The 27,673-nt window shown below is 32.9% G+C and overlaps 3 protein-coding genes across 3 annotated transcripts; 2 read left to right on the top strand and 1 right to left on the bottom strand.

Annotated features, from left to right (window-relative positions):
• The first annotated feature begins 7,205 nt into the window (after positions 1–7,205).
• LOC105126540 (scarecrow-like protein 15) lies at positions 7,206–9,416 on the top strand. The gene has a single exon (XM_011027426.1). It carries the CDS (start codon positions 7,509–7,511, stop codon positions 9,147–9,149), a length of 1,641 nt encoding a protein of 546 aa, XP_011025728.1. The 5' UTR covers positions 7,206–7,508; the 3' UTR covers positions 9,150–9,416.
• A 4,892-nt stretch (positions 9,417–14,308) lies between these two features.
• Positions 14,309–17,576, top strand: HVA22K (HVA22-like protein K). Its single transcript, XM_011027425.1, has 8 exons — positions 14,309–14,421; positions 15,104–15,162; positions 15,393–15,490; positions 16,062–16,113; positions 16,324–16,387; positions 16,658–16,753; positions 16,997–17,069; positions 17,167–17,576. The coding sequence occupies exons 1-8, from the start codon at positions 14,389–14,391 to the stop codon at positions 17,277–17,279; spliced, it is 588 nt and encodes a 195-aa protein (XP_011025727.1). The 5' UTR covers positions 14,309–14,388; the 3' UTR covers positions 17,280–17,576.
• A 524-nt stretch (positions 17,577–18,100) lies between these two features.
• On the bottom strand, positions 18,101–24,231 carry LOC105126538 (G-box-binding factor 1). The gene is made up of 12 exons (XM_011027424.1): positions 23,947–24,231; positions 21,357–21,496; positions 21,192–21,239; positions 21,022–21,111; positions 20,830–20,919; positions 20,500–20,657; positions 20,350–20,407; positions 20,050–20,098; positions 19,759–19,964; positions 19,313–19,390; positions 18,655–18,780; positions 18,101–18,450 (listed from the first exon to the last, which is right to left on the bottom strand). The coding sequence occupies exons 2-12, from the start codon at positions 21,414–21,416 to the stop codon at positions 18,349–18,351; spliced, it is 1,065 nt and encodes a 354-aa protein (XP_011025726.1). The 5' UTR covers positions 21,417–21,496; positions 23,947–24,231; the 3' UTR covers positions 18,101–18,348.
• Positions 24,232–27,673: the final 3,442 nt, after the last annotated feature.

Raw genomic sequence — 27,673 nt, 5'->3', positions numbered from 1 at the left:
ATGAGACTCAAGCTATATATCTCCTTTCCAACCCTCTAATCAATTATATATCTGATCAAGAACTTCAAAACTAGGCAAAGAAGATTTTACACGCAAGGTGAACGTCGGCTTTCTTCCATATTGAAAAAGATTTAACAAGTTGACTTCCTACTGAGAGAGTTCTGTGATGTTCTCTAACCCTAGCTGACTGTGACGCTTGAGAATTCTTCTCCAAGTGGATGATAAATCTCATGAGTTGGTCATTTCATCATGAATTCAAGTGGCAAAAGAAACAGAGCTACCAAAAAACAACTTTCCCTGCAGACCACATAACACTGTGATTTTAACCAGACTGTGGGATTCTTCATGGTCCCCGGCGCCCATGATGATGGCAATGAAATTAAAGAAAGAAACCAGCATGGGCCACGTACAAAATGTTAAAGGAATCACGTGAAAACTTGAATAATTGTGGTCGTAAAGAAAACTAATTGAATCATATGGTATTTTTTCAAAGCAAAACCAACATATCCTAAGGATCCTACCCTTATTGTAAAAGGACTTGTTAAGGGTTGTTGCTTGTAAAATACAAGATAGAAGATCCGCCACTATCTTGCATGCCCGGTTTGAATGACCCTCCACTCCCACCTTTCTTTGCCTTTTTCTTTTTTAGTGATGTGTGTACAGACTATCTTTTTACGTGAATGATTATAAATTGGAATCTCAAACCCTAACTTTTGTGTTCTACAAGCTGCCCTTGCTAATTCCCTCTCTTTCTTCTATGCATCGCGTGTGTTCCGTGTACTTAAGAGCCTTAATACCTAAGTATTTGACTTGAACCTTCTCCCTAAATAAAATACTCTCAAGTATGAATCAATGTTAATCACGAGTTCATGCAGAATATTAGTTTTCTTCCAAGGATGCTAAAGAATGCTGCCTTGTATTGGTTAATTGTTTATATATATATATATATATATATATATATATATATTCTTTTTTTATATACCATGAAAACACTTCTAGACATTACACACTGATAAATAACGTCTCTCAAGAACCAAATAATTTAGAAAAATTCATCAACCCGAGATCTCTAATCAAACATTTATTTATATATAAATCAAGAGATGTAAATGATACTATTCAAATCAGAAATATTCTCTGCTAATAATTGACTACTTAGCACTTGTTTTAAAATTTCTCATGGAATCCTTTGGTTTTGTTGTATTGCATTTTCCAGAATAATATTGTCACTTTCATAGTACGTACGAAGAATATGTCTCGAACTTCACAAATATGAAAACAATTTAACTTCGCATGATTTGCTAAGTGCGAAAGGTTAATTAATTAATGTGTCGGGGAATTTAGTATTGGAGAGTTTTATATAAGAAATAAGATTACAATTTTTTATTGGGGAATTTAATTAAAAATAAAATAAACAATCTTTTATTTTTAATTCAATAATTAAAGAGATTTTTAAAAAATAATATAAATTATATTTTAAAATTTTAATTAATTAACAACTTAAGATTTTGAATTTAATTGATTTTTTAAATTTAATTTGAACAATTTATATTTTCTTTCAAATTAAACTATCTTAAAAACACATCATTTACTCGAATAAACTTCTTCGAATATTTATTTCAAAAATTGAACTCAAAAAACAAGGAAGAAAGCAAAACCACCCGCTAACTTTTGAGGCTTTTTGCTGTAATCTGCACTTTAATCATTTCATCTTTTGAATGACTAAAATTTTTGAAACCATATAATTCGAGTGAATTGCTCCTCTTATTATAACATCTGTAGAGTTTTGAAACTTGAACACTGCTTTTTATTAAAGAATTTCAAAGGAAAAAATCGAAAGAAAGAAATGAAAATCTTACAATATATTAGTTATGAATACATGGAAGAACTGGCAAAACGCACGTATAGAGTGAGGAAGCAACTAGCATTGGATCCCTTAAATGTTTCCATCAAAGAACAATAAAAATTAAGCAGAATTCTGATGAAGGAGACGCGTGATGAGCTTTGATTACGGCATGACTGCATGCATCACACACAAAGCTAAAATTTGAAATATCTTTTCGCATAGGTGGGCATGCAAATGCAAAGCTAGCCAAAAACCCTTTCTCTTTGTCCTTGAATGGTGGCTTCTTCCTTTCTAGTGTCTGTGGTACTGTTTTCATCATCAATCAATCAATCAACAAATCAAAGATAATACCACTAACCTAAACGAGAACATATTCTCTTCTTCTTTTTAGTTTCTTTTTCTCTTTCCATTCTTTCTTTCTCTTGGCCGCCAAAGCTATACAGATCGTACGTGGGCTTGGATTCTACTGCTAAACGCAGCTGTATGCAAGAAAGATCGATGAACCTCAAACCTTCGATGCATATATGTACATGCATATCCGACAGAAAGCCGCCAAGTGGGGTCCTACAAAGTCAGCCGTAGCCAATCAGATCGGGTAGGATGTCAAAAATTGGACCCCACTCGTGGGTCATGTCTTTCGTCAACAAGAATTCTATAAATTTTTGTGGTAACTTTTCTTCCCTACTCCTATAGTATGTAGTAGAATTAATCACTTAATCATGCACCCATAGCAGAGGGAGGAGTTAATAAACTGAAATATTTGTTAATAATAAGATTATTATTCGAATGGCTGCTTGAGTCAATGATAAGAAGTAAAAGACAAACATTTTGATTAACATGGTATGCATATTAACTACATGTAAGAATAGAAATTACAAAAAAAAAATCAACTTGATTGGAAGAAGAAGGAGAGTTGAAATAACTCATTTACAATAATTAATGGGAATTCTTGGTTGAATACCCTATTGTAAAATTGAACACCAGATGGCTAATTAACAAACGTACGTAGAGACACATTTTTTGGGAAATAAAAATAAAAACTGATATTGAAATTACAATGCAATTTTTGCGTGTGTGCTTACAATGAATCCCGTCTAAAACTATCATAATTTCACCCCAATCCGTCGAGAAAGTTATTGGATTTTATTAACCTGTTCATTGGCCAAATGAAATATAACCTATGCTTTCTATTTCCAAGAAGATGTGACGATGAGAGGGTGGTCGTGTTTGTTCTTATGACTTTTGTGGGGACAAATAAGTTAATGGAACATGGACGCTCACAATTGACCTCTTCGTCGTTTTGCAATTGAAATTATTGGCAGAGGTAGTTATGGTTAGTTTTTAAAATATTTTTTTATTTAAAAATATATTAAAATAATATTTTTTTATTTTAAAAAAATTATTTTTGATATTACTATATTAAAATATCTAAAAATACTAAAACATATTAATTTGAAGTAAAGAAAAAATAAATAAAATTTAATTTTTTTAAATACTTTTAAAACTGTCACACCAAACATTACGATGACCTTAAAAATAAATCATATGAAAAGAATGGATTAGATTTCTAGTATTTTGTCTTTTTATGAAAAAAAATTTGTTTAAAGAGTCACCCATTTAGTATTATAGTTACTAAAAACCTTGACTAGTCAGCATAAATTCTATAGTATGAGACTGATTATGTGAAAGGAAAGATATTATCATTCCTTAAACGTCTTGCCTGTGGTAGTCTACATTACTGGTTTTGTTTTAAATTACTTAAAATTTATTGGTGTATGCTATGATGATTCGCTTGTAATATTTCTGACTCTATTATTAGTGAATATTCAATCACGGATACTTTCAACATTGGCGTTGATAAATATTATATAGCTATAAAAACAAAATAAATTTAAATTAATATTTTTATTCCTGACTCTAACGTTGGTGAATAAAAAAATAAAATAAATTTATTTTTACGCATACATATATTTTTTTAATTTTTTATATAGCTAAATAAAATAAAATAAAATAAATTTAAATTAATATTTTTTATTCCTGACTCTGATATTAATGAATAAACCAATAAAATAAATTTATTTTTACGCATGCACATATTTTTTCATATAACTAAATAAAATAAAATAAAATAAAATAAAAATAAATTTAAATCGATATTTTTATTCCTCTGATATCAATGATTAAGGCTAAACCTAGCCAGCCTAGCCCGATCATTGGCTCGGCTGGGAACTGCTGCATAGTGTGAAGGTAATTAAAATGGATTGTGCTGGACGAACGATGTTGCCTCCTCTTGCTCTATTTTTTTCCTTTGCTTTCTTTATTTCTTGGTTTGCTTGTATTCGTTCACGCCGTGGTGTATCGGGGTGTAGTCAAAGATGATGGCACATCGTGCGGGATGAAGGATGCTACCTTCTCTTGCTCTATTTTTTTTTTGCTTCTCTCTTTTCTAGTTCCTTTCTTTGTTCCATGTGTTGCTCCAGTGTCTTCTCCCTTTTTCTTTTATGTTTTGGCTCCAATGTCTTCTCCCTTTTTCTTTTATGTTTTGGTTCTTCCTCCTTCTCTAAGGCCTTTCTTTGCTTTTATAAAGCCAGAGAAGGTCTTGTGTCCTTGCCTCTAGAAATGGCAGGAATTGTGGAGGCGAGAGGTCGTGGGCTTAAGAAATAGCATTATAGGTATAGTGACCGTGATCTACTGGATTTTCCCCTAGCCATGATTTGTTGGGTTTTTCTCTTTTTGAAACTATCTTCAGCAAATAGATGATGAACAATAGGATCCAAAAAGGCGTCATTTGGCATAGAAAATGATAAATTATAGTTTAGTTCTTGATATTTTGAAATGTATCAATTGAGTTTTTTAATCAATAAATTTTAATTTTGCCTCTGGATTAATCTCAATTAAATCCCTGAATTATAGTTCCATTTACACAACTATCCTGGGTTTCTAGATTATTCAATTTGGTCCTTAAACTTTAATTTCCTATAACTTTGCCTTGAATTAGCTCCAAACTTTGATATTTTTTAATTAAGCCCCTGATTTTTTTAAATTAATTAAATAAAAATTTAATTAAGTTTGTAAACTTATTAATTTTTCAATTAAGCTCTTGATTTCATTAATTAAATTAATCCAAATTTTAATTAAATCTTCAAACTTATTAATTCTTTAATTTTTAACCCACTGACTCTCAAATTTGATAATTCTATCTTTAAACCTTGGATTGGTGTTGTATAAATCTCATTCTCAAATATATTTTTATTTTTTATTCAAAAATTAAGTTATGATAAAAATACAAAAACAAATAGGGTTTACTATTTGAAAATCACTCTTTCTTATTTCATTTTTCAATTATATCCCTTTGTTATTCAATAAATAGCTTTAGTAGATTTTCCCCTTGGAATGTTATCAAGAATTAAAGGATCATTCAGTTGTCTTCACTTAAAAAAATTTCATGAAATTCCAAATTTTTTTTTTTACTTTGAGCACCTAAACCCTTAAAACTAAGCCCAAGTGTGTGAGCCTATAATTATGCCATGTGCTTGGATTTTTAATGTTTTTTAACTTTTTTTTAAATAAACAATACTTATTTATTACAGCAAATAAAACAAATGATGAATCATTTGAATATCATATTTTGAATACTATATTTTGAATACTATAAAAGTGGTTAAAAAATTAAGCAGTGTAATCTTTTATTCAAAAACCTGACTTCAACACATTTTTATTTAAAAAACACTCTAATAATCTCAAGAAATTAATTCTGCGACTCATAAAAAAAAACTTAAATAAGTTAAAAATACAAAAAAAAACATCTTTGAATCTTAATCCACCGCTAAAGGACATAAAACAAATTGGACAATATCCAAGCCCTATATTTTTGAAAAAAGCGTTGATACAATATTTTTTTTAAATGCCTTGCCAAATTTTTCATTTTTAACCCTTTATTTTTTATTACTCCCAACAACAAAACCGAATTCTTCTTTGCAAAACTAAAAACCAATTTAATGCATAGACTTTTTTTTGAAACTTCACAAAAAAAAATAACTGTTAAATTCAATCATTAATTGATATGAATTGATAAAATTTAAAAAATTCAATAACCAAATTAAAAAATTTAAGGACAAAAAAATATACAATGAAAATGCACAATATTTCACACATACAATGTATAATTAAATTGGAGTAACGGTTATTTTTTTATTAAAACATTTATGAAAATAATAGTTTTTTAAAATATTAATTATTTTTAATATCAACATATTATATAATCTGAAAATACTAAAAAATATTAATTTAAAATGAAAAATAAAATTTAATTTTTTTAAAACATTTTTAAAATATAAAAATAAATAGCCCTAAATCTTTAACACGAGAAAACAAATCAAACAATTGTTAGAGACACCAGGATAAAAATAACTACCAATTTTTTCCACGTTTTATCCTTTCTCCTAAATTTATTCAGGAAGACAGGAGGTACTATTTTAGTGGAGATGGATTTTAAATTTTTTTGAATGAAAAGGATGTAAACCTGTTTCACTCTTAACTGTTGATGTATTTAAATTTTGAAGGGGAGTTTGACCCCACATTTCAATAGGAGTGTTAAAAAATTTGAATTTTTTATTTTAAAATAATTTTTTTATTATTTCAATATAAAAATAATTAAAAAATATATTATTTTAACATATATTTTTTTTTTAAATAACTAAGTCTACAAAGTAAGTATTGAACATATTATTTTAACATATATTTTTTTTAAAAATAACTAAGTCTACAAAGTAAGTATTGCTAAAACTTTGTTGGCACCTAATAAAACTTGAATTTTTGAGATTCTAACTTGCAAGAAGCTCTATATGCTAACTCCATATGATGTGGAGGGGCATCAACTCTCATTTCTATTCCTTGCATCGTCTAGCATGAAGCTCCAACTTTGGCGTCTTGTATCCTAGGGTTGGAGAAAGTGATTGTAATCAAAATGGCCATCTGACTGATTTATTTATCACTTCTTTGCTTCCACTTTCTGGGTAGGCAGATCACAAGAAGGAAACCAAAGTAAAATCATTGAAGAGAAAGGACGATGGGGACAGGCAGTATGTTTGCATGTGGCAACTTCACATTTTGTTCAACCATTCTCGAGTTCTGCAAAAACAAACAAAGAAGTCAATTCACAATTAGTGTTTGCAACTGAGTTAATGTATTTATACATATAATTTATTAGGCTAGAAACTTAGTTAATTTCGAGCCCCACATCTTTAACAGAAGCAAAATAATTGAGGTCTGCAAACTGGCAGCAGTGACTGTAACTTGGTGCCAACACCATGAAAGAAAACTACTGCCTGAACAATATCAGAACAGCTGAGGTGGGAAAATAAACAACGAATCCTAAAAAGGCTAAAGGCAAAGTAGAGACTTGAGTTACAAGCTTCGAAGAGATAAAAAGGATCGGTCTGACTCGTGTCTAGCATGCCATGGCCACACATGTCTCTCATGGATCACCATGCCTTGATACCCCTCATGCACACAAGCAAAGATAAAAAGCCAGTTATCATAACCACCAAAAGCCCCCTCTCCCTTGCCATTCCCCACTTTCTCAAGCACTCAAAACAAGCAGAGAAAGAAAATTGAAGGAGTCTCAAACACAGAGGGGCTACTTACCTTTGTGCTCTTAGCTATGAAAGTTCCAGTTCCCTCACCACAAAACAGCAGCTGCAACAACCAATCTCAAAACCCAAAACCAGTGTCTTGCAACAACACCAACAATAACAGCCGAAACATCAGCTTTAACCCCAACAATCAAAACTTGTGCTACGAACCCACTTCGGTTCTTGACCTGCGTCGAAGTCCAAGTCCTGCACGAGCTGGCAAACCGGCCTCAGCAAACGATCCTATTGAGTGGGATGATCATGTCTTGCAAACTTTGGATTGGGATTCTATCATGAGAGATTTGGACTTCCATGATGATTCTGCTCCTGCCCTCATCAAGAATTTTCCACAGTTCGGTCCCTGCAGTGAGTCTCAAATCCAAAGCCATAACCTTCCTGAGTTCACTGCATCTCATCAGATGGATGCTACCCAGTTTCTTCACTCTGATTTTAACGATATGTACATTAATTCTATCCCAACTCACAATTTGACTTCTCTTGATTTGTCCCATAGTTTTCATAACAATATTGGAAATTGGAATGCTGGTTTTGATTTCATTCAAGAGCTTATCAAAGCAGCAGATTGTTTCGACACGAACGAGCTACAACTTGCACAAGCGATATTGGAACGGCTCAATCATCGACTTCAATCACCAATTGGTAAACCACTCCAAAGAGCCGCTTTTTTCTTCAAAGAGGCTCTCCAGTCTCTCCTTGCTACCGGATCAACTCGGCCGCAAACAAATCCTGTAATCCCTTCGTGGTCCAATATTGTCCAAACCATTAAGGCCTACGATGCCTTCTTCAGGATCTCTCCAATCCCCATGTTCGCTGACTTCACCACCAACCAAGCTATTCTTGATTCCCTTAATGGAAATTTAGTGTTTCTTCATGTCATAGACTTCGATATTGGATTTGGCTGCCACTATGCTTCTTTAATGAGGGAACTTGTAGACAAAGCAGACTCGTGCAATAATCTCACGTCTCCGCTTCTTCGAATCACTGCTGTTATAACAGAAGACACTGTGATTGAAACCAAATTGATCAAAGAAAGACTCTCTCAATTCGCTCATGAACTCAAGATCAGACTCCATATAGAGTTTGTGCCTTTCCGTACTTTTGAAATGCTATCTTTCAAAGCAATCGAGTTTGTTGATGGAGAGAAAACTGCTGTTATCTTATCTCCAACAATATTTCGCCGTCTAGGTTCAACAAATAATGTTACTACGTTTGTTAATGATGTCCGCCGAGTTTCACCAAGTGTAGTCATAGTTGTGGACAGTGAAGGGTGGACAGAATCTGGAACTGGATCGTCTTTTAGGAGGAACTTTGTTGATTGTCTTGAATTTTATTCAATGATGTTTGATTCCTTGGATGCAGCAGCTATTACTGGTGGCGATTGGGCTAGGAAAATTGAGATATTCCTGCTGAAACCCAAGATTTTGGCAGCAGTTGAAGGGTGCGGAAGGCAAGCAGCGTCGCGATGGAGGGAGGTATTTGTTGGGGCAGGAATGAGGTCAGTGCAATCGAGTCAGTTTGCTGATTTTCAAGCCGAGTCTTTGTTGGGGAAGGTGCAAGTGAGAGGTTTCTATGTGGCAAAACGGCTGGCTGAGTTGGTTCTTTGCTGGAAAGAGAGGCCCCTTATTGCTACATCTGCTTGGAAGTGTTAGAAACAAATGGCGATCTAGAAGTTGATTAGGTTGTTTTTTTGGGATGTAATGATGAATGTATCCCAAAACTATATAGTTTCTTACTTTTGGTAGTTCTCTCTTTTCTGTTGGTGTCTTGCTAGAAAGAAAGAATGGGGCTGAGTTTCTCTAGTCATTCTCTAGGTCTCTCTTTTGTATAAATTGCACAGAACTTTTGCCTGTTATCAAAAGATCTGTAGAAATATAAATTGAAAGGGATAATCCCAATTAGAGAATCATAATCTGCCATTTCTCTGTTCCCATGATTACTTTTTTGCATGAAGTGTTTCTGACTGAAAAACAAGTCCTTAATGGTCCAAGAAACCATATGAAATGTGCAATCCAAACCTCCAAGAGCTTCACCAATTTACAGCAGAAAATCTCCTGGCCTCCATAGCTGACTAAACCACAAGAGACACCAGTACTTTCATAATACCAAGAAAAGCCACCCGCTAAAATCAAGTGGCACAGAACAGCAGCAAACGAAACCAGAAGGCCTCAATCCGAGCTTGATCATCATTTACTGCCGCTACCAATTTAGAAAATCCAAAACTCAAGGCTTCCAGCCGGCAAAAACCCTCAACAGATTTGACAAAAAACCAGAAAGCAGGGAGGGAAACAGAAGCATAGAAAGAACAAAACTTGATTTTCTACTGATTTTACCCTTTTATAATTTTATTTTTATGAATTCTGTTTTATTCTCCTACTATATGTTTGTATAACATTTTTGTGTCCTTCCCCATTCCTTACAATGGGTGTCAATAATCTATGCATGTACATCAAAAAAATACATTTGAAAATTTAAAAAATGATAACAAAAAAAAAAGAAAAAAAGAAGGAAGGTTGGCACCTGAATGAACACGGCATGAAAACAGCCATGCCAAGTCTGTCAGCAACCAAAAAATAGAATCCATTTATTCGAAAGAGAACAGCCAAATTTAAGAGATAAATTCAAGCCCTGGTCACATCAGCATGGTAATATCCTTTTAAAATAAATAAAAATACAAAAATCGTAGAAAATTAACGCAAGAATAATTTCTCAGTGCAGAAAGGAATCTTAAAACATGAAAAAACTGATAATTATCAAAAAGATAGAACTCTTACCCATAAAAAATTAAAAAAGAGAGAGGGAGGACATGAAAAATAAATAAATGATAGGGTGGTATTCTAATAAAATAGGAATAATATCAATTAAACAAAAAACTCGAACATATTTAAGCCAAAAATTAGAAATTAGTTTTATTATGTTTGGAAACTTCATATTTTTGGAAAAAGAAAAAGAAAAAGAAAAAGAAAACGAGTATTAACAGATCATTTCATCTATCTCCTTCAACAGCAAGAACACGAGTATTAACACAAACATACCATCACTCCTTTCCATCACCTCCTCCTTAACTAGCTCCTTCAATATCCTTCTCAACCTTCGCAAAATGAGCTGCTTCCAAGGCTTGCGTAAGAGCCCCTTCAACGGCCTTCTTAGCTTTTTCAGAATTAGCAGCTGCATAACTATCAACATTTTTCTCTTGCCTGCTGTTCAACAAAAAAGAAAAAAAAGAAAAAAAGAGAAAAAAGAGGCAAGTATTTATTATGCTTTTTTTTTTTTTAATTTATAAACAGCGGATATTAACTGGAGAAAAGAGGCTGAAATACCAAGTGAAATAACTATATTATATTTAAAATCAAAATGAGTTAAACTAGTATTTATAGAATTTTTTGTATTTTTATCTTTGTTTTTTTATAGTAATAATCAGGTTAATTTGAAGACAATTTAGTATTTTAATAAATATAAAATATAATTTAAAAATAAAAAGTGGTTTATTATTGCATCAAAGGCACCAGTGTCCGGGCTAGCTTGCGCGTACCACGACTAATCCCACGAATCCTAAAGTTAACGACCATGTAAGCATTCAGTGGCCATCATATGAGTAACCAAAGACTCGAACCTGAGGGGCTTGGCCTAGCGGTGGCAGGAGCCAAGCTCCTTCCATCGCACATGGGTTCGAGTCCTGGTGTGCACGCCTGTCACCCCCGCGGTGCCTTACATGCCTACTGGGCTTGCAGGGTGTTCAGTGGGCCGTGGGGATTAGTCGTGGTGCGCGCAAGCTGGCCCGGACACCCCACGTAAATCAAAAAAAAAAAAAAAAAAAAAAAAAAAAAAAAAAAGACTCGAACCTGAGACCACAGAGGGAGCAAACTCCTTAGTCCCAAATCTTTACCACTTGGTCACCACCTAGATGGTTGAAGACAACCTTTCTTGATATGATTAATACTATCTTGGCATCCTCTCGCTTCTTAAATGTCACATGTAGCTTATTAATTTCTGGTTTGATATTAAGGGCTTTATTTTTCTCTTGATTTCTGCCCCTGACCCTTTAAATTTTTAAAGCATCATTCAATTTATTTTTCCTTTAAATCTGGTTTATTTTTTTTATTATTTATTTTATTTAAAATAATTTATAAAACTATAAATTTTTTTCAATATTATCCTCAAACTTTTTTATTTGTGATATTTGATTCTTATTTTTTATTATATATGTCTAATGGATATAGTTATAATCTATTTATATAGGTGAATTGATAATGATGTTTATATAAAAATTCCTGAAGAATTTAAAATGTTTGAAGTATATAATTCAAATCCTCCAAAAAGTTTACTCAATCAAGTTACAAAGATCTTTATATAGGTAAAAACAGTTAGGATGTATATGATATTATGATCTTAGTGAATATTTATTAAGAGAAAAGTATAATAATAATCTTATATACCTATGTGTTTTTTTAAAGAAATCAGAATTTGATTTTGTTATTATTGTTGTGTATGTTGATGATTTAAATATTATTAGAACTCATGGAGATATACCAAAGACAATAAATTATTTAAAGAAAGAGTTTGAGATGAAAAATTTGAGAAAATTAAAATTTTATCTTAGCCTGCAAATCGAGCATTTAGCAGATGAAATTCTCATTCATCAATTAACTTACACAGAAAAAGTCTTTAAAAGATTTTATATAGATAAAACACATCCATTGAGTACATAAATAGTTGTTCAGTCACTTGATGTTAAAAAAAATTCTATTAGACCTTGTGAGGATAATAAAAAATCACTCGGTCCTAAAGTATCATATTTCAGTGTAATTGGTGTGCCAATACATCTTGCTAATGATACACAACCTAATATAGCAAGACATAGTTCATCTCTTACCTATAGATATTGGAATGAAATTAAACACTTTCTTTTGTTATTTAGAATGAAATATGGATATAAACTTATTTTATTCAAATAATTCTAATTATGAATTAGTTGGATATATTGATGCAAAATTTTTATATGATTTATATAAAGGTCGATCTGAAATAGGTTATAATACTACTATATCATGAAAATCTACAAAACAAATATTAGTTGTTATTTCATCTAATCATGTTGAATACTTGCAATCTATAAAGCCAGATGTGAGCGTATGTGGCTGATATCAATGACTCAGCATATTCATAGAATATGTGATTTATCTTTTATGAGAGAAACTCCCACCATTCTGTATAAAGACAATATTACATGCATAACTCAATTAAAGAGAGAATACATCAAATGAGATAGAACATATCTCACCAAAAAAAATTTTCATACATGACTTTAAAAAGTATGGTGACATTGATGTTTAACTTGAAAGATTATCTAGTAGATTTGTTCACTAAAATATTACGAACTACAATGTTTGAAGAATTGCTACAAAATATTGGAATAAAATAAAAATTTGAGATGATATATTCATAATGAAGAGTTAATACACAATACACTTTTTTTTATTTTAGTCTAGGTTTTGTCCTATTAGATTTTTCTAGCAAGGTTTTTAATGAGAAAGTTTTTAATATGTAAGGCTATATAATAGACATTTAAAAGGGAGTATTATAAAATCATACAATGTATATAAATATTTAAGTGTCTTTCTACACCCTTTTATTATAATGTTTATTTATTATCATAAAGTTTATTTAAATTTTTCAAAATTTATTTAAATCTACATCTTTTTATAACCTTTAAAAATATTAATGTGCATGTGCTTATAAATACAAATATTGTTAAGAGAATATAAGATACACATATATAACTATAAATTATTAAGAAATAAAAGTTTTTTTTTCATCCCCTAATTTTCTTGTTCTTATTATTTTATTTTATTTTTATTAATTATATTATTTTATTATTAGATGCTTCGTGATAAATATTCTTATAATATTTTTTAATTTTTTTATGGAGTTATAGATGTAATTTTTTATGGAGTTATAGATGGAATTAAATTTCCATCAATATTTTCTTAAAAAAAACATAAATTGAATTCTTTTCAGAAAAACTATTTTATCAGTAATTAGCACCAATTCCCGTCCATAAATAACGATTTTTATACTATTTAATTATATTTTATCTTATAAAGACTAATTAATTAATTTCAAAATATAAACTATTCAGTCGTTATCTTTATCAAACATGATAGATGGAAGTTTTTTTTCTCACTATTTCTCGCAAAATTCAAGATAATTTTGAATTAATATTTTAAAAATAATTATAGTGTTAATTAAAATCAGAACATGAATTAAAATTTTAAACTATAAGATAAAGTATACAACTTTTTTAAATATAATTCTTAATTAACTTCTATAGTATTAAATTTTAGATTTTATTTTATTTTTAAAATTGTCACATATTAATTCTTTTATGCCCAATGCACATATGCTTGATAGGTTAACAGATAACCTTAACTGAATTTATAATAATAAAAATAAAAGATAGAATCATAGTTTTTAAATCTAATTGGATGTTAATCTAAGATAAATTTTGGATTAGGTGGTTTACCCGATTAATTTAGCTTAACTAATTTTTTTGAATTAAAAAATAAAAATAATATTATTTTTTACTAAGTTTTTCCTGACCTAAACGAGTTACGAGACTATTCAGATTTTTAATCAAATGTTATCACGTTAATTTTATTTTTTTATTTTTAACCTGGCAAGACTCAGATCTCGAATCACCGAGACATGGGTTAACACTCAGGTGAAGTTTTAATCTATAGGTAAATTGTTAAAATAACAAAAAAATCTACCCAAGGGCAAGATCGAAAAGAAACCAAGAGTGCATGGACAAAAAGTGCCATAAACCCTATTTTCTTGCCCAGCACTCAGTTTCACAACTTAAGAAACTCTCTGCTTCGATTCCTTCCAGGAATGGCTTTTTTGGGATCCAACGTAGCGAACGAGGTTAGCAATTACAGTAGCATCCTGATTTTCTTATGTTTTACACAAAAAACTAGCATCTGTTACGGTTTCGATTTTACTATTGTTTTACGCAATTAATTTATCAGTCATTAAATCCCATTAATTATCCAATTTTGTAGCTTTTATGGATATACGGATCTATTTCATTCGATGCTTAAGAGAACAGACAAAATTAACTGTAATTGAATTGAAGAAGCTGATTTCATGATTTAGATGCCTTAAAATTATGCTAGCTGTTGTGGGCCATTACCGGTGCAGTATTAAAAATTATATGAATTGATTAAATTTGGTGAATGAACTGCAATTGAACCTTATTTAGGAGGCATGTTGTCTTCTAGAGGGATCTAGTGTCTCAAAGGGTTATGGAATGTTTAGCCCATGATAGAATTGAATGCGGGCGACCGGTGGTGAAGCTAGGGGTAGTTTGAAAAGAGGCTAAAAGAAAGGGGAAGGGTCTATAAGGGTGTTAAACTGAAGGGTAATTGAAATGGGCTAGTCCCATTTTTTGGATGGCTGTTTTGTGAGCACATCTGCCCACTGTCGGATGGGGGGCGGTTCATGTAGCCAACACCACCTAGTTATGGGTTGAGGTTGTGGATTTTGCATAAATCCTTGTGTGTTTTTAAATAATTTTGTGTTTATGATTTTTTATTATGTGAAGCAGGTCGGGTTGCGGTTACTTCTTTGCCCACTTGGATCTAACATTGTAGTAAGAACAGCATGGTGAGTTTTGATTGATGGATGTTTGATAATTATAGTTTTCATTTTGGCATCCATGTTGATATATATCTCTTTTAGTACTTAAGGTGTGAATAATTTTTTGTTCCAGATGTCTATCTAGGATTCCAGTTTTGGGTTTTGGATAGCCGCTATCTATTGTTTCACCCTGTTTTTCATCATTCGATGCCAGAAGATGGTAGCAATTAACTTGATTTTTTTCCCCACTCATGCAGCTGTTCTGTGGGGATTGTCTTACCTGTCTACAATACATTCAAAGCAATTGAGAGAAAAGATGAAAATGAGGAACAGAAGTGGCTAATGTACTGGGCAGGTTCGAGAGTTTCTGTTTCTTAGGTTTTCTTTCTCATCCTTTTTCCCATGGAAAATTTGTTATTGGTTCTCAGAAACAAATAAGTTATCGGTGCCTTTTTTTTTTAAATTCTTTCAACCTACTTTTAAGGCAATGACTATCTTCATTCTATTCTTCATAGAGTAAAATTTTCCCTACTTGTGTCCTATAATAGCTATTCAATTCTAATTTCCAGTTTTCAGTATGTCTGTTCCCTTTCTTTTGAATGTTTACATGGGTATTGAGGTAGGAAGAAACAAATAAGTAAGACCTTGTGTTTGTATTGTGTTTCATGCCTTTTACTGTGTTGCAAAGTGGACGTGGAATCTTGACGCACCGCACCCTCTACTTTATGTCTGGCATTAATTGAGCAGTCAATCAAAGCAATGCATATCTACAGAGCTTATGATACATATTTGTGCGGTGCTCGACGTTTGATAATTATGCCCTTTTATTATATTTTGTTTTGTTTTGAGAGATGGTTGTAGTTGGGGACCCGCTTATCTCTTGGCATTGTTATTCATACTTCCTGAGTATCTTGCTATAATTGCAGCATATGGATCTTTCACCCTTGCTGAGATTTTTACAGACAAGTTGATCTCTTGGTAAGTTCTGAACCCTGAGTTTTTAGTTCTGAAGTCTAAATCATCTGATTTGGTTCCATAGGACTAGTTCTTTCTAATCTTGTAAATGCTGCATAGGACTTAAAAATATTCCATCTAGGAGTTAAGAGATACGTAGCATGCATAACTTGTATATCTATGTATTTATTTATTACTTTGATTAGTCCTTGATCATTGTTTATCTTTCTCCAGGTTTCCGATGTATTATCACATGAAGTTTGCTTTTCTGGTGTGGCTTCAACTTCCATCTGCTGAAGTAAATTTTGATCCTAAACTCCTTAATTCTCCTTAGATAGAATTGAGTCGTTTCCTCTGATTGAATATCCTCAATCTTATGTCATTTTATACATGTCGACAAAATAAATCTAGCTTGTGTATTGGTTATCATTTGTTAGGAGCTAGTGATATATTCATCACATTGGCATTTTGTGGTGCCACATCTCTATTATACACAGCATGATGAAGTATATTTGATCAAGACATGGGATGAACCTATACTGAAATTGAATATCTTACTTTCAAACAGGGGGCTAAGCAATTGTATATGAACCACCTGCGTCCATTCTTATCGAGGCATCAAGCTAGAGTTGATCTGATTATGGGCATAGCATATGGTGAAATGGTATGCACTCTTTATTGTTATCAAGTTTAGGACATTGTAATTTATATGAATTCTTAACTCTGAAGTGCATTCATGTCCATTTTCCAATTTACTTTAAGATGGTTCAAGACCAACGACTTTTTCCTATTCTGTTCCCTGTAATTGATCAAAATATTGCATGTAGACTGCATCCTTTTTGTTCTGATTTTCATCTTACATGTGAAAATGCAAATTTAAAGTGATCTGATTTCTTCAATTTTGCAGGTCAAACTCATCAGCAATCACCGAGCAGAACTTCAATATGCTAAGAGAATGCTTTTGAAGGTTATGGGATCAGGTTTGGATGATGTTGGCACTTGTTTTAGTTTGTTTGTTAATGCTACCGATCTCCATTCTGGCCAATCCTGAAACTTTGCAATCTTTCTCTGAACCAGCTGACCAAATGTTAAAGGATGCCCCTAATCACCCAGAAGGGCATCCTGAAGTCCCTGCCATTGAAGAGCAGACAACAACAATCTTGGATACTGAATCTTATCATGCTGATTGAAACTCTGTCCTTAACCATTCATGTGCCCAATTTCAAATCCCTGACAAAGGATTAAGAGCTCTCCCATCCATCATTGAGGCGTTATCATTCAAATTCTCAATTCCTTTCATCATAGTTTGCTTCCCTTACCAATCAGCTGAGGAAAACCTATCTTAGACTCCAGTCAATATGTTGCTTATGAGCTTAGATTTTTCAACAGGATCACGGAAGTTGTGCTTACACTTGTATGTAAGAATAAGATAACTAGATTAGCACCTAGCCTACCGAAAAGCTAAGAAATAAAAATATGGTTTGATTTTTGTTCATTTTCTGTACCATGTCAGGTTTTCGATAAAAAAAACATGTAAATATATTAAATATGAAACAACAATTCAAAAACAACACAGACGATTGCTGCTTGTATTTGTTGTTTTAATAATTGCCAGGATTACTCTCGAGTATTCAGTATAAGAGTCATCATCTGTGATTAGACGCCCAACTTTGTGCTGGAATCTACCAGCCGTGCTCGATCTTGAATTTGCAATGTAAGGCGAATCTGTAACTAGACAATGCTTTATCATCCAGCTGTTATTTCGTTTAATGAAAGAATATGTTCTGAACGGTTAACATCTCGCATTGGATTGTTAAACTTTGTTTGCACAGAAAGCTGAGGTCTAATAATGCACAAATTCCAGATTTCCTAAACAAACTAACTAAGCCAACATCGGATCTTGATGATTTGGAATGAAAAGCAGAAGCCATTTCCTCACTTTCCAGGTTATGTTTGCTAGAATTATAAGCTAACATTAAGACTCCCCCTCAAGGAGGCGGAAAAAAAGAGGTTCCTTTTTAACCAGAGAAGCTGATTGAACTTAATAATCCAACAATGCTCATGGATTCATTAAGGTTACTAGCTCCGGTTAAAATTTTGTAAATAAATTTTTCTATAACAAACTAAAGGGTTAAAGGTATGGATCAGTATGGAAAGCCAATGTTCTATGTTCGACTAATGGTAGTCATAATATACGGGAGGAATTCACGAAAATATTCTTCCAGTTCCGGATGCCAAGTTATGTCTCAGTCTTTACTGTCAACTGTCTCCCTCATCACCATGAGACTCCGGAACCGAAGCAGGGTTGCTCTGTTCAAGTTTAGCTACAACTTCTGGTCCATACAACCGTGTCAACTCCTCCTGTTATGACAGCAAACCCACATTTGTTAAATTAGTGGTGTCATGTACTGATTAACTTCTAGCAAGGATTTCATTACCCTGTTTTATGATTAGGAAAACAAAAATAAATATTAAGTAACAATGGCAAAGATGCTAATGTTGCACGTTCCAATCACTAAATAAATTAGAAAGGGCTTCAAAAAAAGTCCAGTGACAAAAATGAACCTTAATGGAATCATTTTCGGATTTAAGCTTATTGCATTCTTCAGAGAGACTCTGCAATTCATTTCTGAGATTGCTATTGTCATTGCTCAAATTCTGTACCCTGGCTTGTAGCTCCTCGCACTCTGCCTGGTAAAGATGAAAAATCAAAGCAATAGATATAAGCATATTTTAACAGGAGATTAACAACAGCAAATGTTTCCCAAAATTTACATCATGTCGAACAACAATGCAAAGAAGCTTTCCTTTCTTTCCTTTTATATTAAAAGAATGATAACAAGCAAGTTCTAATTTGGACCTTGAACTATGAAAGGGCTCTTAAGGATCATGGGGCTTTTACACCGTAAAAAAGTTCTTAAGCTGTTGAGCTCTTTTTTTAGGCCAATGAAAAGGTAGTGAAATTATTTCAAGACATGTTAAGTGTACTTAAGACTGTTGCCGTGAAGGTGGACTTCTATTCATAAATTTCTATTTGATTTAGAGAATCATCCTTCACTACTGAGTTTGATAAAGAAAGTTTAAGTAGCCTGTTTTACCACCGAGCTATCACTCCAGATCTAAATAAAAGAAGTGGGAGATCCGGCATCTGTACTGGCACTAACAATGGTGAAGAAATAAGCAAACACTCAATGACAAGAAAAGGCACAAACTACAACAGTACCTGTTTACGTAATCTGGACCTTCTGGCTGACTCTCTGTTAGATTGTTTCCTCTTCTGTCTTTTCAATTCACGTTCATCCTGTCAGAACCCAAATCTATAATTCAGTGTAAGAAAAAGGAATCCAGATAGCCTAATATCTGCGCGGACAAACAGAAAACAGCCTCCTGTAAATAACACCCCTTCTTTATCATTCTCAAAAACAAATTGAACTGTACCTTGTGAGATACGAGAAAGCCACTGAGTGTATGAGTTTTTCACAAAATTTGAGTTATTAGAAGTTAAAAATAATAATAAAAAACAGAACACAGCACAACATGAACATGAAAAAAATGAAATACAAACCTAGTGATTAGACCATACAGCAAAATTTGACTTTCAGAAACTGAATTTTACTACATGATTAAAAAAAAGGCTCAAGACTGATACAAGAAATGCAGCGCTCATACTTGAATCCACTGTTCAGGCATTCCAGCAGGAACAACTCCTGATGTGGCACAAGATGGATTTGGTCTTATTTTTGTAGCTCCGGCAGCAGAAGATGCATTCCATAAGTCCATCCCAATGTTTAAATTAGTTGCAGGCATAGACACCACAGGTTTCCCAGTCACAGAAGCTTGTATATTTGCTCCAGCTGAGGTACTTTGTGCATTGGCTGTGAAGAAAGTCAACATGTTAGCAAGCTATCACAGCAAACAAACAAAAACAGGTAGAGAAAAAAAAAGAGAAGAGAAATGTACCATCTGCAAGCATCTGGTTGAAGCTTCCCTTCTTGCTTGCACCATACTCCTGGAATATTTAGGCAGGTATTCATTAAATAAAAGATAAATCATCAAGTAAACACGCTTTCTATTGGCTAGTTTAGCATAGAAAATTGCAATTCCAAAAATATCCAGGGCGTCTGGATTTCTACAGCATGAACAAACTAAATAAAACCAGTTTCTGGGATAGGTCACCTATGCTTCTACATGATATTCATCATTCGCACTAAGCAATAAGAGCACACAGAAAGCAAATAATGAGAGTGCACAGAAAAATACCTGCTGGTTAGTATTCTCCTCACTGGCATCAGATGAGCCATCACTACCACTTTCAGCACTGTTCAGTTAGCATATATGTCAATATCACAAGAATTGAATGTATAAGCATTTCAAAGGGAAAAATCACCAATAAACTTAAGGTTAATTAACCTTTGGGAGGCACCATCATTTCCAGAACCAGAAGCTGCCTTTCCGCTCTCCCCTGCTTTGCCTCCAGAAGTTCCCTTGGCTTTTTTAGCTGAAGCACGGCCCTTTCCATTCGGGACCTTTCCTTCCATCTCTATATTTGCCTGGGCTGAATTTGGTGTCTGCAAGAGAGATGATGAATAAGAAATATCATATGACCAAATAACAGGCAGGAATTATAGAATCCTATGAGTGGGAAATAGTAATATTTGGCTATGGTTCTAGAAGGGAATTCATCCACGCACACACACACAAAAGAAAAAAAAATCTTGCATAAGAAACACCAAGTATTACCGGGGCCATGTTTGGATGAGCATACACACCTCCTGCAGGATATAAAGCCGGGTATGGAACTGGAGTTCCGTAGGGTGGGATTAAAGGATGCTGAAAATTGTCAACAGAACAAAAAAAAAAAAAAACCTAAGTGGCTTCTCCGTCAGATAAGGGTAACTGACATGCTTTTCTCAAACAATAGGAGATATCCACCTGGCTTCCCCATAGATAGGGGTGAGAGGCTGGTGAGGCTACAGTTGAGGCAAAAAAGGGAGGCGGGGTAGCTCCAGCACCATAATAAGCCTAAAACAGAAGCCGAGTTATGAGCATTTAACGTTTTTTCTGCAGATATTTATATCAATATGAATTTTATAAACATAAACCTGCATAGAACTTGACCAATCAGGATAAGAAGGTGTTGTGGGTATTTCCTGTATACACAATGAAGAGGGGTTAGTACGCTTGCTGGCATGTGAATCTTTGTGCATGTGTGTTTGTACAATCGTGTGTGTGTGTGTGTGTGAGAGAGAGAGAGAGAGAAAGGGAACCTGATTTGAAGATGTGGGCTTGGAAGGCTTAGCAGGAGTGCTTTCTTCCCCTGTCCCCATAGATCAAATTCAGTAAATACGACCAACTTCAACAATTTATATTTAGATCTAGCGTATCCTGAACAATATCTACAAAGCACCTGCCAATATCATATCAGATTACAACCCATATCAGGAATTATATGCAATTATTGTGAAATTAACTGTCATTGTCATACATGGAAGCAATGATCTTAGTGTTAAACATTAACAGAAAGTGTACAGCCAAAGCCACCAATGCACTGAACCAATGTACAAAATCTTCCACATGGAGATGGTCATCAAGTTCTTACATCACAAGCAAAATATATAGCGATAGTCCCTAATGACTTGGAAATAGCCAAGGGTCCTTAGCTAAAATGCTTGTTTCTAGCTTGCTACCCCTCCTGGGATAATTTTTTTTAAAAAAAATCAGGGTTAGCCGTGCAATTAAAAGATCATGCTATCAATGGCTTCCCCACATATAATGCGTTTCCTGTGACATTTTGGTGAAAATAAAAAAATCTATGATTACGAAGAAAACTTTAACATATTGAATTACAAAACAACTCAACAAAGCCATAAATCCCAACCACATATATATGGCCACGGTCACAAGTCTTTGTAGGTGAAGTTCCCTTTCAGATCAATTATGTCTCTGTCACTGTACTGACCATCTAATCCATTTCAACATTTGTAAATAACCTTCACCACCTAGTATAAAATAATACAGCCTCATAGTAATCTCATAAATTTCCTAACAATCTAGACCAGGGCTGAACTACAATATACTTTCAAAAGTAACCCTGCTCCATCCATATTGGCTGTGAATATTTTTACACTCCTTGTGGACAATAAGTTATCAATTTAAATTACCAACTATGATTTATCTCTCCATCCATCTATCTGCAAATCACTTTGCTCAAATCCAATACTTTAAAAAAGATATTGAAAAAACAGTGGAGAATCATTTAAAGATTCAGCCGCAGGCAAAGGAAACATCATTACTGGAAATACAAGTTTATATTATGCCCATTTTCCCAATATATTAGCAAGCACTTCTTAAGCAAAAATAAAGCACTTGAAGTGTCCAAAAACAACAATCATTCACTTAAAAACTTGCAGGTGTGTCCCTGCTATTCTAAGCTTCACAAACATCAACGCAGATGCCATATTTGCTTATCAAATGGCCATCAGTAATTACAATATCAATCAAACTAACCCAAAATGCAACCAAGTCTTCCCAAGGAAATTGCACTACATTAATCTCCACGTCAATATTTTTTCTGAATTGCAATACTCTATGACAGGTGATAAAGGTTGCTTCCTATACTATGCCAGTTGGGAGCAGAAGCTTGCATGCTCTCAATCTGCAATTCACAAGATTGAGAAAAGATCCATCCCAAATCTGTCTGGAGATTACAGGCTCTCCCAAAGCTGAAAAAATGACACGCTAAATGATATTTGAAGGAGTTGGGGAAATATTTGAACTTTCATGAATTTCAAGAATGCACCAAGCATCAAAATGGAGTTGCTTATTCTTAGCTTGAATTGGAAACACCCCCCCCCCAAGCCTCAAATAGTCCAATTTGATTTGTAGCCTTTTAATTATATGGCGTTTTCTTTGGTTGTATTTGGAACCACCCCCCCCCCAAGCCTCAAATAGTCCAATTTGATTTGTAGCCTTTTAATTATATGCTAAAATCTGCATAAATCATCAGTGTTCTCAAGAACATCCTCCTCCTCAGCATTGTAGATCATGGTGCTCTCACTACATATCTAAAAGAAAATTAATTGTTCTGCTAGTAGAACCTCCTACAAACACATGAACAAATAACCAGATTTTTTCACGTGTCATTTGTTTTTGCAGGTGATTCTTTTACGATGGCTTTAGGAGAAAATAGCACTGTTCTATTTAGAATGATCCCCGCTCTTTCATATGACCCAACCGTTATCTTGACAAGACTAAGACTAAAATCCAAAGCTGGCATCAGCCCTCTAAATATACTCAAACAAAATCCATAAATCCATTTCAGCCCTTTGTCGACAGCTTCCAGTATTCTCTCTTTCTGTCAAACCTAGTTAGTATTAGATCTTACTCTCTGATTTAAGTAAAATAAAGCTACCAGAGATAAGTTTCTTTAAATAGACTAAAAGCAAGCATCCATCCCAAACTACATGACTAGAATATACACTTATCTACACGCATGGCCTAAAATTTCAAGCTCAAAGCATAAATACTCAAAGCATAAACAACAAGAAAGCTTAAATAAGTACAATAAAAGAAAACATAACAGAACTAGCTAGTTTCTAATAATAGCAACCTTAAAACTGATAAAAAAGAGAGAGACCCAATTCATGAAAACATAACCAAACTGCACAAAACACAAAAAAAATTCAAAGAACAAAACTTTATCATGAACAGAAAAACAAACCAAGCCCCGCTAATACATCTCATAAAACAGAACTATATGTAGATCCCATAAACATGATGAATTAAACAACACAAAATAGAAGCTAGTACATGCACATGGAAGTAGTGAAAATTGTAGAGGGAGAGAGAGAAAGGCACCTGGTTTCGTGGCTTGAAGAGAGAGGGAGGAAAAGGAGTGAGGTGGAAGTCCAAGTTGGATAACAAAAGCCTTTGTTCTAGTAAAAAGAACTCCCCCTTTTATTTTCTTCTTCTTTGTTTTCAAGATCAACGGCTGAGAGAGAGAGAGATTTAAACAGACAAAGAGACAAATAGAAGAATATGCAAAGACCCTCCGGGGCTGTTGTTTCCCAGTTTCACTTGTCTTGTGTCTCTCCCAAAAACAGGTGCAGAGGCTTGATGCTAGAATCTTTACAAGCAAGTTTCTAGGATTTTCTGTCTTAAAATAAACAACGGCGATAGAAATTCTGGTGATGATGTGGGGTTTAATGTTACCTTTGATCCCTCAACTATATTTTATTTTTTGATTTGATCCTTAACTGTCTTTTATCCCAAACCATTCCTCTAATTTCTATTTCTTTGACTTAAATTTTGGTCCAAAAAGACAAAACACGGCTCAACTTACATGATATAGTTGATTAAATCTTCTCTCAATTGTAATTTTAGATCTCGCTTCTCTCAAAGTGTGATATGAAATAGTTCAATCCTAAGTTTTAAGAGTTAGAGACATCATTCCTTTTTAGATTTCTATTTCTATAATTAATGATCCTTTTGTCAATTTTTTATTAGTTGCTGTGAAGGGCAGCAAAATGCCAAAATCTAATGGTATAGGATGTGTTACTGTAGCCATATTTAGTAAGAGAACCGGATTAATACATGATAAAGAGTTGAGGGACCAAAATGTCTCATTTACCGGCTGATGTGGTTGGGGGGCGGTGACCAATAGGAGAGAGCGTGAAGGGTGAGGGAGGTTAGGGTTTTAAAGGGGTGACACGTGCGAGAAAAAAGCAATGCAGCTGTCCAGGTTTTGCTGGATTAGGTGGTTTTATTTATGATGGATGGAATTGGCTATGTATGACTCATCATTGACAGATACATCCTCTCTTATGGATAATGTTAATAAATTCATTTACCTTGCCAAGTGGAAAACCTTCGCTAACTACCATTAACCACTTTAATCACGTAAATTAACAACAGATAAAATACACCATTAACAATAACAATAATAATAATATGATGATGTAACGGTTATAAAACCTGGACTGGTCGGACACCTTAATATAAAATCTAAATTGATTTGGATGGAAGAAAAATAAAAATAAAATTAATCTCTTTAATTTAATAAAAAAAGCTTGGTCAAGGTTTACATAGTTTTATTTAGTAAAAATCTGGTTGATTTTTTTAGTTAAGCTAAATTTATTTTGATATTTTAGTAAATAAATATATTACCCAGGATTACTTTTTTTAGTTCAAGTCCCAAGTTAATTCTTGATTGGGTTTAATAACTTTATATATTATTTTAATATATTTTTAAATTTTATATCCTATAATTATTAAACTTAACTTTATTTTGATATTTTATATTCTATTTGACTGACATGATCTTATTTAGTAAAAATCCCTTGATTTTTTTAATTAAAGTAACTTTATTTTGATATTTTAGTAAAAAAATAGATTAACCAAGGTAAATTTTTCCTGTCAATAACTTCATATGTTATTTTGATATTGTTCTAACTTTATATCTTATAATTATTAAATTTAACTTGACTGGTGAGTTAATATAGAATTTACTGACCTAACTCTTATTTTAGATATGTTTAAGAAAAATTAACTTAAAATTGATCTAATCAAATAGATCAAAACCTAATTTTATTTAAAAAATCTCCTTAAAAATTATTATGTTTTTTTGAAAAAAAATTAATTAATTAATTTATATTAACCTATAAAATCCATAACTGAAACCTTAATCCAGTTGACTTAAAAATTCATAACTGAAACCTTAATCCAGTTGGCTTAATACCTTTGCTATTTAGTTGCTTTACAAGTTATATATATGTAAGTTGTAATTTCTTTGTTTTTTTCAAAATATACACCGGTATTTTATCGAAAGAATTAGTTGTAGCCGATGACTCTCAAGTATCACCACCATGGGGCTTTAAATTAGATGAAGACTCGAGAGGTTGCAGATTTTATTCACAGGAAGTGGATTTTTTAGGATTGAGAATAGATCCATCCCTGAAATATTAATATAAGCACTAAAATATATTCATATTCATATTATTTTCTAGATTTTAATTATTGGATTTTGTTGATACATTTTAAAGTCTTTTTAGAGTTCCGATAGTCGAAATAAATTTTAAAGAGTGGTTTAAGAAGCTTGATTTATACAATAAAAAATGGATTAACCTATTTTAAAAAACAAATCATATTAATATCATAATGGACATGGACGGGCCTGGTCCTCACCCTAACAAAGGTGAAAGGTTGTAGTTGGTGGGCCTGGCACCGGATAGATGGGAAATGTGATGGGCATGTGGGCCTCAGGAGACAAGGCCTACAATCCCAACCAGTAGAGATAGTTGCCTTCTGCTGCAAATGACCTCTCCCGTCACGGCCAGTTGATTACTTTTTAATCACGTCTCAGCAGTGCTTTTGAGCTGCATCTAAAAGTGTATTTCAGCTAAAAACAAAAACATCAAAATCTAGTTATACAGAAATTATGCATCTTCCATCCATGCTTCACCTTTTGTACCAACTTAATCATATATATTGGGAGCCAGGACATTAGATTTAGGATCAAATTAAAAAAAAAACTTTCACATATGCTAAAAGTTAAAACTTGCTAATTTTAGAGCTAAAATTTATAATTATTTAGGGGAGTTGAATTTGTGGGGATATATATCCTATTAATCTTCGTTGTGATTATAGGTTTGTATAGATTAATATATGATAAATTTAAACATTAATATATTTTTTTTTACTAATATGGATGTCCGATTTAATTTGTATATATTTCAACTAATTTTATAAATTTTAAAATTAAATTATATAAATTTTCAGTAACAGTAAAATAATTCAAACTTATAATTATTAAAAAAAACTTAAAACTTAATTAGTTGAATTCCTATCATGATTTTTTTTTTATAATCTCATGTGTCCGGGTTAAATTACATGTATTATAATTAATTTTTTGATCTATTAAATATCTTGTAAGCCTAATAAATATATAAAACATCACAAAAATAATAAATATATATAATAAAACTTGAACTCTAATACAGAAAAAAAAAAAAAAAAAAACCCTTCCTGCCGCGTGGGGAAAACCTTCCTGTACATGAGACACAAAGAATGGCTTGTTTTTGGTTGCTCAGGCAAATCTCTATGCTAGAAGTCTTTTTGTTGAGTACTGTTGTAACTCAATTTTGGATTCACTAAAATTTTTTAGGAATGTTATTTTATCTTATTATTCATGACAAAAAAATATAATAATAAAAAAAAAAGTTTAAAATATATTTTCTCGAGTCAACCGTCATTTTCTGTCAAAACCGAGTCCACCAGGTCAATACGGGTTAAACGATGTCGACCGGGATGAAAAATGAGTTTCAGGACGTTTCGGGTCAAAACCGTCATTTTCGGTCAAAACCGAGTCCGTCGGGTCAATACGGGTCCCACCATGTCGACCACAATGAAAAATGAGTTTCGAGCTGTTTCGGGTCAAAACCGTCATTTTCGGTCAAAACCGAGTCCACCGGGTCAATACGGGTCCCACCATGTCGACCGGGGTGAAAAATGAGTTTCGGGATGTTTCGGGTCAAAACTATCATTTTCGGTCAAAACCGAGTCCACCGGGTCATACCCGTATAAAAAA

Source organism: Populus euphratica, unplaced genomic scaffold (genome assembly GCF_000495115.2).
Source record: "Populus euphratica unplaced genomic scaffold, PopEup_1.0 scaffold41.1, whole genome shotgun sequence".
Lineage (NCBI taxonomy): Eukaryota > Viridiplantae > Streptophyta > Magnoliopsida > Malpighiales > Salicaceae > Populus > Populus euphratica.
The sequence above is the reverse complement of the archived record's forward strand: the minus strand, read 5'-3'. Positions and strand labels throughout refer to the sequence as shown.

What these genes read in the sequence shown, in the direction of transcription:
- HVA22K (XM_011027425.1), top strand. Translation starts at nt 14,389, where the DNA reads ATGGCTTTTTTGGGATCCAACGTAGCGAACGAG. An exon ending in TTCAACTTCCATCTGCTGAA is followed by an intron (nt 16,388 to 16,657) that starts GTAAATTTTGAT and finishes ACTTTCAAACAG; the next exon opens with GGGGCTAAGCAATTGTATAT. An exon ending in TTTGAAGGTTATGGGATCAG is followed by an intron (nt 17,070 to 17,166) that starts GTTTGGATGATG and finishes TCTCTGAACCAG; the next exon opens with CTGACCAAATGTTAAAGGAT.
- LOC105126538 (XM_011027424.1), bottom strand. Translation starts at nt 21,416, where the DNA reads ATGGGGACAGGGGAAGAAAGCACTCCTGCTAAGCCTTCCAAGCCCACA. An exon ending in AATGATGGTGCCTCCCAAAG is followed by an intron (nt 20,408 to 20,499) that starts GTTAATTAACCT and finishes CTAACTGAACAG; the next exon opens with TGCTGAAAGTGGTAGTGATG. An exon ending in TGCCTGAACAGTGGATTCAA is followed by an intron (nt 19,391 to 19,758) that starts GTATGAGCGCTG and finishes GGGTTCTGACAG; the next exon opens with GATGAACGTGAATTGAAAAG.
- LOC105126540 (XM_011027426.1), top strand. Translation starts at nt 7,509, where the DNA reads ATGAAAGTTCCAGTTCCCTCACCACAAAACAGCAGCTGCAACAACCAA.